Raw genomic sequence first — 17,828 nt, 5'->3', positions numbered from 1 at the left:
ATTTTTTTCGTTGAAAAGAGAAGAAGAAATAAGGGCTTAATTTCAGGGATGTGGCTGTAAAAGTGGTTCAAATGGCATGTTCTCTTTGCAAAACAGTACAAAAGGGCTTAGTTTCTGGGAGTTTTAACCAGGTTGAGTCCAAGAATGATGATTATCCTGTTATTGTGGCAGGTATTTTTATTTACTTAAATGGGTATGCTCGGATAGTCAGATTCTTGTAATTATTACTTTTCCTTTTAATTGGTGTTTGTTTGTTCATTTCTGAATTCTTTTTATGAGTTGGGTCAATTGTGTTGTTTATGGTGATTGTCTCTATTTTATACTTGTATAAGCTTAGGCCAGTAAATTAAATAGTAATGTTGGGTACAGGAGCTATGTCAAGTTTCTTCACAAAGTCTTGAGCTCCATTCTGACTATTGTTGTTTGGTTTTGGGAGGTGGTCAGATGTGATTTAAGTGGAAAGTCGGAAAAACCAATGTATAACTAGGCCTAAAGAAAAAGAATTTGTGTAGATTTAAGTGGAAAGTTGGAGAAACCAATGTATAACTAGGCCTATAGCAATAAAATTTGTGTAGGAAAAGCCATTTCCTACTAAGTATATTTTCTATTTATCTTATATTCTTGCTTCTTTTGCCAACCATACAAGATGTTAATATTCGAAAGGATCAAACTCATGGTCTTCGACAGAATGGGATCTTCAATCCTTAGATGAAATGTGTTGCAGATGTGGTAATGTAGCCGCCATTTTTCAGTTCGATGAGAATCTTAATAAGAAATTCCGTGTTTTTGAAGCAGCACCACAGGTTTGTGGAAGAACACGATCTCATTTTGTTTGCTTCTTTATTTCAATTCCAGGCTTTTAGGTGATCAGAATCCATTCTCGCAGCAGAATTTACAAATGGAATGGATCGTGATGAAGGTATTCAGTGTATTACTCCCCCCCCCTCCATTTTACTTATCTACTGCTATAGGTAACATTAGCAGCTGATCCATATTATTCTTCAAAGTTATCTGAGAATCAACATCTTTTTTCATGCTTAAATGTGTTGCATATGTGGTAATGTAGCCGCCATTCTTCAGCTCGATGAGAATCTTAATAAGAAATTACATGTTTTTAAAGCAGCACCACAGGTTTGTGAAAGAACATTAAGGGTTGTTCTACTGTTTTATGTGTTCTGCGGTTTCATTTCTAGCTAGCATAGCTTGTGTCAGTTTGATGAGCAATGTCATAGCCATGCCTTTTGGAGGCAGGGAATGTGCTTTTAACGGATTAGTTGAATCTGTAATCATGTTTAAACTCATGGATTTTCACACAGTACTATAACTACTGTGTGAGAGAGTATGTGCGATTTCTTCAGGTATTAGTAGCTGGTGATGATTAAAAAGTTTAGATTGTATCATGGCATGATAACGTCCCTGGTGTATTATATATTATGCAAATTTCAACCATTATGTAATGAGAAGCAAAATTATGAAGCTGCATTTTCACTGTTGTTATTGCTGTTTGGTATTTTAGTGTATTTGAGGTCTTGCAGGTTCTTGAATGCACATATTTTATTTTGTCATACATCCTTTAAAAATCATAGTTCAGAAGGTTGCTTTTGTTCCTCTTGGTGGCCTCCCTCGAATCTCGATGACATTGTAGGACTTGATTAACTAGAATTTAATATTTCTGAAATCTCCAATTGGTGAATTATATATATTTCTAATGAATAAGAAAACATACGAAGCTTGTGTTTAATTATGATTATATGGCAGTGAATTGAAATGCAGGAATCAAGAGGAGCTCCTGCCAGAAAGCCACCACCTGATTATTTTATATGAGAATAATTTATTGAGGTGATGCCAATTCTCGGCTTAATGACTCTACATCCAAATATGACAGTGATACTTGAGGATTTATAAATGTACACTCTCGCCAAGGGGCATTCTTGAGATAGGCTGAATGGCAAACCCAATATTTTTCCTTTATAATTAGTGTATATGTGTAGAGAATGCTTCTTTGTTGACCCCTGACTGATATGTTCTTATTTTCTTCTTCCTTTAAATCTTTTACTTGTAGTTGTAGTCTGTGCTAGGTAGCAATTTGTTTGTTACATATTGTGTGTAGCAATTTTGGACCTGTAACCAGGCTCTTTGAATGATGTATTTCATATAGATCCTGCAGTCAGGGCTGTATTACTGTTTTGTTAAGCTTTCCTTTTTTGGAAGTCGGGATATGAACAATTTGAGCATCTCGCAGGTCATCTGTTACTTTTAAAATCTACATGTCAACTCATATATTTAATATGTAAAAAAAAACACTCCAACGCAGAAACATGTTAGCAATATTTTTAGATAGCAATATTTTTAGATGCCGAGAAATCAACACGCAATGAGTGTCATATATGATATCCACGTCATTTTCTTTTAAAATTTAACTCAAAAAAGATTTCACTCTATTCAAACCTAGGTGTCTATATTATATTATATATGTATTATAATATTATAATTCTTTTATATATATCTATATAACTTTTTAATTTTATAACTTAATTTTATGTATTGTTAAGTGTAAAAATATTTGGAATTTTTAACAAAGAAAATTAGCAAATGTTTTACATAACATACATAATTTTTTTTAATTAGTTTTTTCAATTTTTTATTATTATAATAGTATCGGTATATATGTTTTTATTAATTATATTTTTATTTTCACTTGTATTAAATAAAATAATAGTTAACTTTTTATTTTTGATTCTCCCAAACCCCTTTTATCAAAAGATAATTATCAAAAGATAATTAGCCTAAAATCTTTCACTTTAAATTTGATTCTTGCCCTTCTAAATTTTTTTTTTTATTTATACCATATAGCATTCTACCTTAAATCATTTTTACAATATTTAAATTGAAATATTTAAGGTGCTGTTATTATTATTGCAAGTATAGATGTATTATTTATGTTTTTTATAAATAATACTGTTATGTACTCTTATGTGAAAATGTTATTTTATTGTCAGTCTAATTTTTAAAAAAATATAATATAATAATATAAAAATGTTAAATATTATAATTAATCATTATTTATTAAATATATTATATTGTTTTCAATAATATAGAATAAAAATTAAATAAATTAATTTATTGTTTATTTATAATTAACATTTAAAATAATATTCTGAATATAGCTAATGGTTTTAGCTATTATCCACAAGAAGAAAAATCTTTGCAGGCTCAAATTTTTTTTAGCTAATGATGTTTTAGCTAACAGTTTCATCTTGCTCCACACTCTAGACTTAGGACGAGGCAGGAAGAGAGTTCCGAAGTTACACTTGTATAGTCAGGACTATAAAGTCTAGATGATCAGTGAATATAAATTGTATTCTTTTCGTTGACCTATTACTCTAGATGTATTGCTTCTGCAATTGTGTATTAGGATATATATATTTTATGTATAGCAAGAAAAAATTATTATATATTTATTTCTTTATGTATTTTGTTGCTACAATATTAACCGGGTTAATTATCAAGTTGGTCACTGAAGTGGGCTTAATGTATCAAGTTGGTCACTGAACTCAAAACGGTATCAAGATGGTCACTAAAGTCGCCATAAATATCAAACAAGTACCTTGAAATATGAGTTCAAGCAGTAAAAATATTATTTATAAAGTTTTACACATTATTTTTAAATGTTACCACAACCAACTAAAACGTTATGACTTCTAGTATTTAAAATAATATATTTATATTTAATCAAGTTTATTTATTATTTATATTTTATTATATAGTTATTTCTTTGTTTTAATTAAAAATAAATAATAAAAAACTTGATAAAATCTAAATATATTATCATAAATATTAGAAGTCATAACCTTTTACTTGGTTTTGGTAACATTCAAAAATAATATGTAAAACTTAATAAATAATATTTTTACTGCTTGAACTCATATTTCAAGCTACTTGTTTGATATTTATGGCCATTTCAGTGATCATCTTGATACCGTTTTGAGTTCAGTGACCAACTTGATACATTAAGCCCACTTCAGTGACCAACTAGATAATTAACCCAATATTAACCTTGGTTTATTTATTTCTTTATGTATTTACACTGTGAGAATGTGGAAACACACTATTCTGTCATACCTTTGTGTTAATGCAAATATTAATAGGAATACATTCTTCACTTGCGCGGAGTGCGTTTTTTTCCCTAGTTTTATATAATAATCTGAAGCATCATTTTAGAGGATATATAGAGCGTTTTTGCGTCGGCTTTTGAGATGTTTGTCTAGATTTAAAGCCCGGACTTTAAGCCAATATTCGCTTTGTATAATAAGTTAGAAGTCAATTTAAAGTGAGATTTAAGTAAGAAAACTAACTTAAAATTATAAGTTAGTTTGACATACTTTCTTTAGTGGCTAGATTTTTTTGAACTTTCTTTTTGATAAAAATTACTTCTAAATTATAATTTACTCATAACTAACTTTTATTTTTAATATTATATTTTTTATAACTCATAAGTCATTCATAAGTTAAAATTACCTAAACAAACATTTAATTTGTCAAACTTATCAGATAAGTCATGTTAAGTTATAAATCACAGTAAGTCATAAGCTATAAGCTCAGCCAAACGGGCTCAAGGTGAGACTTATAGCTGCATTCAATTTTAAATTGAAAAATGTATGTTTGTATAATAAGCTAAAAATGGCTTTATGTTAAAAATAAGTGAGAAGTTAGTATGAGTTACTTTTCTCGGTGATTTAATTTTTTTGAACTTTTTTTTACACCTGAGTCATAAGTTAACCATAAATCATCTTTTTTTTGTTTTTATATTTTTAATAATCTTTCAATCATTAATAAGTTAAAATTAATCAAACACACGTTTTAAATTTCTAACTTATCACATAAGTCACGTTAACCATAAGTTATAAGTTCAGCCAAATTGGTCTATGAGCTACGTCCGTCTACTGTTGTTATTACAAATAGTGATATCAATTTTTTGTTAAACAATTGACAAAAAAATATTGTCATTTTAGCTAAAGTAGCTCTAAAAAAGCGGTTTTTAGAAAAAGGTCTTTTTATTTTTGAAAATATTCTGGAAAAGCTATTAGAAATTTGATCATAAAATATCCTTAAGAATAGGATTTTTTCCCATAAATAACCAAGTTTAAAACAATTTTGATAATAAAATTGCCATTTTTTAAAACAAAATTGTAAAAATACTATGTTCCAAAAATATTTATAAAAATACGCTGGTTGCATATGCATCATATCTGCAACTGCTATCAAAGCGACAAGAATGCGATTTTTAAAAAAAATTCAAAAATAATATTTATTTGCAAAATAAATTGCAATTAATTGCAAATGTAGAAAAATGAATACGAGCAGCAAAAAATATCTAGAAAACAAAGACGATTACTTTCCAAGTATGAGAGCAGTTAGTGCAGTAGTGTCTGAGGAGATAGTGTAAAATAAATATCTTTGATCACATCAACATCTCATTATTTTACATCAATGCAGAGCAAAGAACTCATTGTTTTATTCTCTATGGCCTGGGAGCTCGATTTAATATACGGGGCTGTCTTCTGCCATTAACTAAGGATGTCGAATACTCTTACCACTTCCCATCCTCCATCGAACACCATTAGTTAATAATTGTTTGGGTTGTGACCCAATGTGGAATGAATAAAGTCAGAATCTACAAAATACTTGAGCATTGTATAGTCTCGTGACCAAATTGTTTGGATTAAGAACAAACCTCCGACCTTGCTTGCCAAGCATTGCGATATTGAAGTTTATGACGTGTGTCTAAAACCCAAACCACCTGCAATTTTATGCTTAGTCATTCGATCCCGGTAAATCCAATTTTAGTGAAACTAATGAGCAAAATACACAACAATGGGCAGTTATATATGATTAAGAAGAACATATAGTGCCAAATAACCATACAAAATAAGAAGATCAAAAACAAGATTTAAATTAGAGACTGAAAAGAAACTAGAAATGAAGAAAACTTATCGTGAGTGTTTTGCCCTCCCTTTTAAGCCGGATTTCTCGACTTATAAGTTAGAAGCACTTATTCGTACTGTTTATGTAAGAAGTCAAGAAGCACTTAAAAAAAGTTAGGAATGCTAGCTTTTGTCTCAAGGCTTCTACTTATTTCCCAAACACTTTAATCACTTATAAGTCTTATCTTGTTTCTAACTTCTACTCCACTTATTTATTTTAAGAAAGAAGCACTTATTTTAAGCTCACCCAAACGGCCCCGATCATACGTAGAAGAAATTTTATCTTTACGTTACTTTCTCAAATCAAGTACGAGACCGTGATCGCACATTATAAAACCAGATGTACCCGCCACTTTGAAAAGTCCATTTTCCTCGAGATTTGCTTTAAGAAAATTCCTTTTAACTGAGTCAATAGTGTTTCTCATATCTAGTTTTAAAGTCTTAGAGCAACAACAAAATACTCCTTATACTGCCTCTTAAGTTATATTGTAGTGAATTTGATGAAAAACTTGACTCCAATAGGCTCTTCATTCGCTCTTAAAAATCTAGGAGCTGCAACTGCCTGCAAGTGCCTCTTCAACACAGAGGAGCGCATATTGACTCCTAGACCAATTTTATATTAATATTTGTTAATTTCCCTCCAAAACCTACCCATCATTTTCCTGCACTCTGATATTTCCTCTCTTTTGTCGCAAATAAAAAACTGATCATAAATGGATAGAGAAGATGTTCAGGAGAGCTGTTGGAATCATCCTGTTCATTCTATGCGAAATGAGTTAAGAGTGTATGTTATAATATGGGTTAAGAGTGTATGTTATAATCATTTTTGTAGGGAGCCGGTGAAGCAACTCTTGGAGTTGCTCTATCCATCTTTGCCAATTTCCTTTCTCTTTAAACAATAATTATACTTTAATGAGGTCGGGTATAATTTTTTAGTTATACTAATAACTAAAATGAATAACTTAACAATAGATAATTAACGCAATTAATTAATTTTGGGTATGCCCAAAGTACTCCATCCATCTTCCATCCCTCTAATTAGTTATTTTCTTATCGTTTACTGCGTTTCTCTGACACATATTTCAAAATGCATATAAAATATTATTTCATAAATTTGTTTCAAAATTTTAATCAAAATTTTAATTTTTTTTATAAATATTTAAATATTAACTTTTTATTAAACAAAATTTAAATTTTTATAAATTTAGAATGCGCGATAAGCTTGTTCGGGCTAAAGAACCAGACTTCCCCTGTTTGGGAAGGATAGAGAATATTTTGTAGGATGTTCGTTAACCAAACAAGAATCAGTGGTTTGTCTTTTGCAAACACTCCCGCCAATTTGTTTTGGCATATGCCCAGTAATATCCTTACATTTCCTATGAATCATCTCCCTTATAAACAACACCTCATGGACAGAACACAATCAAAAATATTTATAACTGGTTACAATCAACCCCAATATTTAAGTGCTATCTGTTTCTACAGCTCTATCTCACTTGAGCATGGAAGATAATAATTCTCTCATGCCTTGTCGTATTATTTTTGCATTCGACGCACATAAAGAAAGGAGTGATAATGAGTTTAAGAATACTATTAATGGCATTCGATTGCACCGTGATATGATACATGGAGGAGATACTGTCCTTGTTGTTGGTGTTCTGCATAAGATTTTGCATCCTTGTAAGTGTTTGCTTTTGCGTTTCAATCAATTTTTGCTTCCGTTTAATCCTTTTGCGTTGCTTAGTTTTGTCATTTTTGGCTTTGTCTACTTAAATTATATATGTGGGTTGTGTAACTTGTGTTAGATATTGACACCTCGTATTTCCCTCAAATCTCAATTGTTTACATTGGAAAATAAGGGTTCGGCATGTATTTTAATACTCTCATAAAATATAGTTTGATAAATTATATTGAATTTTTTTTTCTTCTGAATAAATATTTATTATCTAAATTTTTATAAAAACAAGAAAGAATTTCAAATAAAATTATATTTTACATGTACCTTAAAATGTGTGTGGAGTAATTAAAAAAAAGTGTAAACAAAGTCTGGCTTTAAATAACCACAACGCTCTTCCTCAACTTGTTAGTTACCAGTTTTTTCTTTTACTTTTCGGCAGTTGGTTATCAAATACAAGCTTCTCCCGAGGCTTTTACTAAATCAAATCTTCATCTAGTAGAAGAGGAAGTTTCAAAGAGGGTTGATTTGCATGTCAGCATGCTTCTCGAGAGTGCTTTGGATTGCAAAGATGAAGGGGTAATGCTCATTATAGTTTGGTCTTGAGTTTCTAATCATATTAGGGCTATAACTTAATTGCAGCAACTTCCTTTTACCAATTAAATTGCTTTTTACATTAGTGCTTGCATACACTTTTAGAAATATTTGAAGCATGGTTGTGTACTTTTTGTCTACATTCTCTCCTCCGTCACTCTTTCTGTCCTCTCTTTTTTATAGTTTATTGTATGTAAATTATCACGTTAGTTTCTCTAAGCTCTCTATCTCAGAAATCAACCCATACTTTATTACCTCTTTTGTTTTTTCAAAAGTTAACAAGTAATAAGAATAAAGTGTTTGTGTACATGTATCTTGGTCGTGAACACCACTTTTAATGTAAGAGTTTAAAAACAATCAATTGAAATAGCAAACTTTGAAAGTCGTTATGAAATGTGCAATTCCGTCTATGCTAGTTAATTCTTTTAAATTTTTGAGGGTATTTACGTCTTTTCATTTATCTAATGGCTCTCTAATAAAGCAGACAACCCAAAAATGTTACCAATCTTTTAATAAACCCTAATTTTGTTCTTGTTGTTAATATAACTTTTCTGATAATCTTTATATAGAAGCTAATACTGGAGAATCTTCATCATCAACATCTTTAATATTAGAGTTTAGATAATGATCAGGTTATAAATGTTATAAATAATGTACATTATCATGACATACTTGTTGACCTTTTTAAATTAATGAATTTGTAAACATTACCCCAAAGTCAATGATATCTCTCTCTCTTTATGCTTCATTAGAATTTGAGGTACATATAATATTAAAAAAATAAATAAGTATAATCATTGCTCTAATGCTATTACTAACTCCAAGTATATCGATAATTGGCATCACCATCATATGGTTACTCTGGGATACTTATGTGGATATTTTATTTCTTTCCTTATAATCGCCTCTTTCAATCGTATCCCAAAATTTGGAGCAGAAAGGGTTTATTTTGAAACATCAATAACTTTGCATTTAGATCTTCAAACATGATATCGATGTTCATATTAATGTGTTTATTCTCCCTTGGATCTCTGATCCTAATGAACATATCTTTTGAGATATACTATATGCTCCCAGACCACATGATTAGGTTATAGGGTTTCTTCTTATTTTAGATATTTTAGTCATGCAATTGTCTCTCTTATTATGTTCCATTTAAACAATCATTAACTAAACTATACGCTTTACCAACAATAAAGGAAGTGAAATACATTTTTGAACAAGTTTAGTATGATCCCTGACAAGTAAATATACATGTCAAAAACCACAGTCAAATGTGCATGTAGGATAAGCAAGAAATGTCCATGTAACATTGTTCTGATTGCTTGATCAGTATGGTGTTACTAACAGGTTTTTGCATAAGCAAGAAATGCCATACAAGGGTAATATGTATCTGAATACCTTTCTCCGGAAGTTCTAATTGCTATATCAGTTTCATTTCAAACTATTACATATTGCTTGTTATAGTAGTTTTTAATTCGCAATTTCGGGACTTTGACAGTTATCTAACTTTCTAGGTTGACTTTGAAGTCAAGATTGTTGCAGGAACTCCAACTAGGAGAGTTGTTCTACAAGAGGCTAAAATGGCTAATGCAACTTGGATTGTACTTGACAGGTAGGTCTATTAAGTTCTGGCTTTAGATAACAAAATAATCACTTCACTTTAATTATTTGTCATATTTTCATGTCATTTATGGTAAGGTTTATGTTAAAAAAATTTTCCTGGAGGTTGTTAATGCCCCGGCTTCCATAAGCATTTACCCTATTCTTGAAAGTTATAACCTATACATTGTTCAATCTATTACTTACATAATATGAGCTCTTTTTTAGGATTAGTACATAGTAAGTAATTTGTATGAGTTTTGTGATAGTAAATGAACTTTGATACCATTAGAAGCATATTTACCTTCATTTATTAGAAGATCACACAATATATAATATAATCTCAGACATTTTAAATTTGGATCATAACTACTATGTAAGTGCCAAAAGAGGACTGAAACACAACGGAAGCATTATTTATCTTCGGTATAACTGTATAAGATCCGACACACTTAAATTGATGTGCATGTTTACTGTTGGAATCTCAAAAAAATAAGACATGTTAAGTTTTTTTTTCTCTAGTCTCCACCATGATAACAAAGGAAAATATTATTAGTGAAAGAAAAACTTGGCAATCTTAGATGTCGGGATATATAAGTTCATCATAGTGATGATTGAAATCAGAGGTATTTATCAAATTAATACATGATCATTTAACTGTGGACGCAACTTGTGTTTTTGCACACTTCTTTGTCTCTTACCATTTTCCTTCTTGTAATCTTCTGTATTTTTTTTTTCTTAACGAATTGTGTATATACATTAGCAATAACACAAAAACTTGTATGGTGTAATTTACATTCCATCTCTTTAATATATACCTGGCGTAATAAAAGCTGACGATATTGGCAGGCACTTAAAACGAGATTTACAGTTTTATCTCAAACATATACCTTGCAAGGTTGCAATAGTTTTGGATAATTTAACTGTAGAGGTTCTGAGATCTTATACTGCTGTTGACAAAGACAATATAGAACATGAAGTGGTCTATTCTATGTCTAAATCAGTTCCATTGTCATCTGATCTGGAATATGAGCACAGTCAACAATCTGTCATCTCTTTCACAAGCTATATTGCATCCATCACTTCTTCGGAGAGCTCTGAACTTCTTCAGAGCAACTCGTCGTCTTCTTCTTCCTACAGAGGACTAGAGCATATTTTTCCTTCCAATTATGTTTATGTCTCTACACCTATGCAGCAAAGATCAGGTCAGTAACTGTTACATGGAAAACAACATTTATATGCATGTTATTGTAATCATTGTTTGATGACTTAGTTTTTCCCTCCTATAAAATGAAAATTATATATGTATGTATTTAATGGATTCTGAGTTGGTTAGCTTGTGTTAATCATGATTAGCTTGCATCTAAATAATTCGATAAACATTCTTTCTCGAAAAAATATTTTTTTGGAATTACTTTATATAAGTTTGTCATCTTAAAACTAATCACAGCTATGCTAAAGATGAATATATATTAGCTTAAGACGGAGCTACAAAAACTCTAGCTAATGAAATTATACACGTCCAATGTAAATTTCAGTATATATATTGTGGAAATAGCGTTTAGACCAAATATTGAGTCCATGTATTACTTATATAATACTTCCCTTGGGGGTTCAATATTGTTATAATATATGGTATGATTGCTTAACTTTTGCTATATTAACATCAGAATATCTTTCGAAAGTTCATGTAAATTTCCTCATTAAGCCCTGAAAGTAAATATCTCCCAAATAGGTTAACACATAAGGTGATCAACTTAATACACAGGATGGCATGAAGTCAATGTGCCAATCTAATGATTTGTAACCTTGTCAAATCCATATTTACTATAAGCTTGAATCGATTAAGTACAGATAAAGTATTTTTTTAAATACATATCATGCTTATTCTAGATAGTATATAATGCATTTTGTCTTACTATAGATAGTATTATAGTATATGATGCATATTGCCATCTTCTAGTGCTGAACATGATAACTCAATTCTCTTGGTAGATTTGACGTAGTTACCATATTATTGCACAATTTAATAATTTAAGAGTGTATATCAATATGTTTTACTATTTGGATGGCATTTAAATATTTTAAATAAATGTCCAAGTTATTCTATCTATGTCAACAATATTCTGAATAAAGAATAATCATTTGTTTAAAAGAGTTTTATGTTACATGCTGATAGTGAATGTTATTATATCCTTTCCATCTCCCTAGATGCATTAAATTACTTCTCATAGAAATTTGTTTAACTACTAGGGGAAGTGTTGTTACATCATTATCATGGCGGCAGCTCGTCTCTATCAATTATATTAGACTTCTGTTATTTATATACACCTTCACATTAACACCATGTTGGCAGCGTCTTCTTCCTGCAACCCAGTTTTATCTCATTTATGGTCTTTCAGTTGGTCAAAATGTCTAAATTTAAATCAAATGATGCAATAGGTGTCGTGTTTGAGTGTATGTCCAAGGGTCTAAAACGAGTACAATGGCCAACAGGCCCAATACTTCATAGTCTAACTAACACTGAACACTATGTTAGAAACACATAGGATTTTTACTTTACTTTGAGTTTTACAGTGGCTGACTTTTGATTATAATAAATTTAGTTGTTATTGTCCTTACAGCTTTATACGTGCTTGTCATTCACATACAAGTAAAAGGTCATATCTTCTAATGCCCTTTCCATTTACTTAATGTACCATCTCCAATAACCCAATTAAACACCAGGCATCCAATCTTTCCTCCTTTCATAGTAATGCCATATTTTTTACAGGTAGGCAATCTAGAGGAGAAAGCATGCATGCTTCAACTCCTCTTATTCAGAAACAGAAAAAACATTTTACGCGTAGTAGATCCTCTGATGCTCCTCTTCTTTGCGCTACTTGTAAGATCAAAACTGAGTTGTATATCAAGGAATCCATGAGATTCAGCTATTCCGAGATACAGCTCGCAACTGATAAATTTTCCAAAGAGAATTTGTTAGGTGAAGGAGGATATGGTCATGTATATAAGGGTGAGCTCGAAGATGGGCAACTGATTGCTGCTAAGATGAGGAAAGAAACGAGTACGCAAGGATTTCAAGAATTCAGTTCTGAAGTTTATGTTCTAAGCTTTGCACGTCATAAGAACATTGTGATGCTACTGGGTTATTGCTGCAAGGAAAACGTTAATATATTGGTCTATGAGTACATCTGCAATAAATCTCTCGAGTGGCATCTATTTGGCAAGTAACTTCACCTACACAACTTCAATAAGTACTAGATAATTTCACAAGTGCTTTCTGAATCAATAATCACAAGTTAATAACTCTCAACCTTCACAATACTCGTATAAATATTTTCTGGGTTTTCTTATTTGTCTTGCTCATTTTTTTAACTTTATTACTTCTTTTGAATTTATACATGTATTTTCTGGGGCACTGGGCAATTATTTCAGATCAATCAGAAAATTTTCTTAACTGGAAGCAAAGACGTTCAATAGCCATTGGAACTGCAAAAGGATTGCGCTTTTTACATGAAGAATGTCGCGGTAGTCCTATTATTCATAGGGACCTGCGGCCTAGTAATATATTACTTACACATGACTTTGTCCCCATGGTAATTTTAGATACCGTATTCTTAATTGTCGTACTTTTTGATTATCTACCATCTGATGTGGCACATATTTGTTACTTGTTGCACTTTTGGTTTTGGATTAGATTAGTTTGATTCAACTAGGTTGTTAGTAAGCCACTTGTATTAATCTTGAAAAAAATTACATCATTAGATTGGAAGCTCATGATTGGTAATATGCCAGATACACACACTTGCTTGATAAAATTTAAAATGTTCCCAGTTAGATCCTTGTTCACTTAACTATACCATACTTTCATAAATTTATGCCAAATCATAAATAGATTAGTGTTGCAGATATTGGGTTAGAATCCATCATAATGTATATGACAGAAAAGAATATCTATGACTATAAAGTGATGACAAAATAAAAAAGATGCTTGAATTATAATAAAAATTGTTAGTACTTACCAACCCAATATGTATGAGATACATTTAGTGTGTATTTATAATGTTTGTATTGATTGGACTAAATTTCCATTTGTTAAGTATTTTATGTGATAAATGCTAATAATTAATATTGTTGGATTGGAAATAAATTGGTGGATAAGATGCGGGCTAACATTTAGTAGTCCTGCATGTAACTTTTGTCCAAGTAATGATTTGATATTTATGAAACACTTCTCTTCTTATTCGTAAATGAAGCATTATATGTCTTTTACACTCACAATTGTCCCATTTGCATTTTCGATTTCATTTGTGCATCATTTCTTATGTAATTTTTTTTCTTCATCCAGTTAGGTGATTTTGGTCTTGCAAAGTGGAAGCAAAATGATAGTCCTATCCATACCAGAATCCTTGGCACTTTAGGGTAAACTGGTTTCTATAATGAGACATATACGAATTTCTCTCGTATACATATTACCAATTATGGTTTATATATCCACTTTAACTTGTCTCGACTGAGTTCTTTTATGCAGATATCTTGCGCCTGAGTATGTAGAGAATGGTATTGTGTCTGTAAGAAGTGATGTGTATTCTTTTGGCATTGTTCTAGTACAACTGATATCTGGACGCAAGGTGGTTGAATCAAATGCAGAGCATCATCGATTGTCCCTACGACAATGGGTTTGTTCTTCTAGCTTCTACGACTCATATTATATGGATACTCATTTGCTTTACTTTAAATATTATATATAACACTTTGGTCCTTTTTAACAAACCTTTTCAAGAAACGAGAAGCGTTCTGTAATTTGTTTTAGAGCTGGTACAATTTGGTGGCCATATTTTGCACCGAGTTTCAAAATGGTGGCTATAATTCCAAATATGCAAATCGTTGACCAAAGTTTTTGCACTTTATGATTTACAAATTGATAGCCATGATTTATGCCGAGTTGTAAAAGGGTGGTAATATTTTTTGTAATTTAACAAATTAAATTCCAATAATACTATATGTAAAAGTATTAATTTAATAATTTATAAATTTTTTATAAACATAATTTTTTTAAAGTCAAAAGGTTATCAAGTTCGTATTCAAGTCAAGTTCGCTTTAATGGTAATAATATAATTTAAATCAAACATTTCAAAGTCCATTTAATAAGATGGTTCAAATTTTATCTGAATAATATTTTCAAGAAACACTGTTTAGATTGAATAATGTTTTTGTATATAGACAAAAATTTATGTGTGTACATGACATCAACATTACTTTTTTGCAATTTATTAATTTTCTTTATACCCTTATGATATTGTAATTTTATTTAATTTTAATATTTATTAAATTAATAAAACACGGCTATCTTCTTGAAATTTGATAAAAAGTCAAGTCACCGTTTTGTAAATTATAAAGTGTAGCCACCATTTAGAAACTCACCAAAACTTTGGTCACCGATTTGGAAATTGAAACTATAGCTACCATTTTGAAACTCGGTGCAAACTATGACTACCAAATTGCAACCTGACTCTTATTTTTATTGCCATGACTCGTAATATATGCTATATTTATGCAGGCAGAACCAATAATTGAGAGTCTTGCATTACACGAGCTAATTGATCCTCGTTTGGGAGAATCGTATGACACATGTGAATTGTACCATATGGCCAGAGCAGCATACTTGTGTTTGAAGAATGACCCTGAGATGCGTCCATCAATGGCAGAGGTTTGTGCTTATATACCCTTCCTTCTTTACTTTAAAATATTTATCACATGTTTGATCTTATTTGGCAAGGAACATCTCTCCTGTTAATCTGTGACCGATGTCCTATAAAGCCAATATTGGCTTTGTCGGGATTAGTTTATTGTTTATTTCATGTTGGTTAAGCAAATAATATGGTGCAACTAGGAGGCCATTGTTATTGTTGAAAAGAAATCGTACATGAAACCAGGTCTTTTGTGTAGAAGAGAAGCCGATGTAGACAAACATGATTTGCAATATATTGTTTAATTTTCCATAATTGTGGCCAACAAAAGTGGTTTATAGGGCAATTTTGTTACCATTTTCTTTCTTAAATGCTAAATTTACGATCGCAATAAATAGCTAAATGGATTGTTATTTATGTTTTATAAAATTAATTATTCGCAAGTGCTTATCACCAAATATGTTTCTGTGCATTTGCTGTTTATTCAACCATCAAAAGATAGATAAAATCTAAACTGATGATGAACACTTACTATCTTCTTAATTATCAAAGCTAGATATCTGTTTCATGTCAATGTGCAGCACAACACTTTTGCTTCAATCATGCCAAATGTTTGGAGACACATCTACAAATTATTTCTTCTACTGTTTATTTTTTTACTATTGTTTATCATTTGAGTTTCGAGCATGATCATGATTTATAAATGCAGGTTGTACGACTACTGGAGGCAGATGATGACCATCTTCATAGCTTGGTGGAGCAGTTCATGCCTCGTTTCTCTAGATAATAGATATTTAGTAGATTACACGCTGCTCTTAAACTAGAGCGCATAGTGTTCACAGATGAACCTAAATACATGGGCTTCATTTTCAGTTTTGTTTTCATTTCTAGTGTCGAGTCTGAGTTGCTATATGTATATATACATATATAACCATGTATTATCACATAAGAATAATACAAAACAAGAATTAAAGTTTGACAAATATTTTGTGACTTTTGTCCGATTCACAGATCTAGAGCCAGGAGCAACTCCGGAAAGTGGAAATCATTGTTTTCACTTCCTGAGATATAATAAAATCTATACTGTATTATTAAAACTCAAAATGCAAAAATTTTGGTTGTTGATTTGTAATCCAGTAGTATTGTGTAATATAATCGGTGGATCATTTCAATCAGATTGATGAGAATCGTTAAATTGAATATTCTATATTTATTAAATTTCATTAGGATGTTACTACAACTTTAATATCCGAGTCTAAACAACAACATATTAAAATAAATATAACAACTTAGTAGTTATTATTAAAAAAATTTGAGCATCGCAAGAGTTACATGCTAGTGTGTGTGTGTGTAATGAGAGTCAACAAATCTTCTTAACTCTAATGTCTTCAAGTCCAAGCACTAGTACAAACAATGCTTTTTGCAATGGCTCTTTAGCGTCTGTTTTACTGTTTATAGCGTCGGTTCATTTGTTATCCGACGCATAAAATGGATTTCCTTGATCTATTGCATCGGCACTTTAAATAACCGACACCTTAAGTTTGTTTTTTGCATTGGTCAATAAGACGCGGACGCTTAACAGTCGCTTTTTGCGTCAGTTACATGCTACTAAAACATTAAGATCCGAGTCTAAACAACAACATATCAAAATAAATATAACAACTTATTAGTTATTATAAAAAAAAATTGAGCATCGCAAGAGTTACATGCTAGTGTGTGTGTGTGTGTGTGTGTGTTATTTAGACAATGCAAACAATAAGTTAGATTGTAGAAGGGGGGGTTGAATACAATCTACAAAATTTTCAATAAATTCTTGCACAACAGATTATATTCAAACTACAAGAGAACATGTAAACTAAAACAGAAATTTAAAGAACAAGGATCTTAAAAATTTCAGGTGGATTGTTTGATCCACCTGAGAGATTTTTATATTAAGAACCTTCCAAGTAAAAATACTTGGCTGCTTACAGAAGAATGAAGAGCAGAAGCTTACAATTTCTTGCTAACTTTCTCTAGTGCTTTGCTCTTCAGTTCTTGGTGTTTGGATACTTTGAAATGTAAATTACAAAGTGAATATATACTACTACAAACAAAACTAGTCTGTAAAAGTATTTTCCTACTCAATTCCTAGCTAATACAAAATATTGAATTTCTTGGACTTGATACAGCATTTGGCGGCTTGAAATTCTTGTTGCTTTGCCAGAAATGGTAGGCTTCCAGGTTCTTAATATTTGACTAAACTACTTTTGGTTTAGCTTCCAAAGCTGGTACAACATCTGTCAC

At 30.8% G+C, this 17,828-nt stretch overlaps 1 protein-coding gene across 1 annotated transcript; it reads left to right on the top strand.

Moving 5' to 3' along the window:
- The first annotated feature begins 7,393 nt into the window (after positions 1-7,393).
- Positions 7,394-16,528, top strand: LOC108192315 (serine/threonine-protein kinase CDG1). Its single transcript, XM_064092953.1, has 10 exons — positions 7,394-7,664; positions 8,102-8,238; positions 9,771-9,868; positions 10,705-11,060; positions 12,629-13,078; positions 13,291-13,451; positions 14,204-14,277; positions 14,387-14,534; positions 15,416-15,565; positions 16,255-16,528. The coding sequence occupies exons 1-10, from the start codon at positions 7,487-7,489 to the stop codon at positions 16,330-16,332; spliced, it is 1,830 nt and encodes a 609-aa protein (XP_063949023.1). The 5' UTR covers positions 7,394-7,486; the 3' UTR covers positions 16,333-16,528.
- Positions 16,529-17,828: the final 1,300 nt, after the last annotated feature.

This window comes from Daucus carota, chromosome 5, assembly GCF_001625215.2.
Source record: "Daucus carota subsp. sativus chromosome 5, DH1 v3.0, whole genome shotgun sequence".
Taxonomy (NCBI): Eukaryota; Viridiplantae; Streptophyta; class Magnoliopsida; order Apiales; family Apiaceae; genus Daucus; species Daucus carota.
Note: the sequence above shows the minus strand (reverse complement) of the source record. Positions and strands in the feature narration are given on the sequence as shown.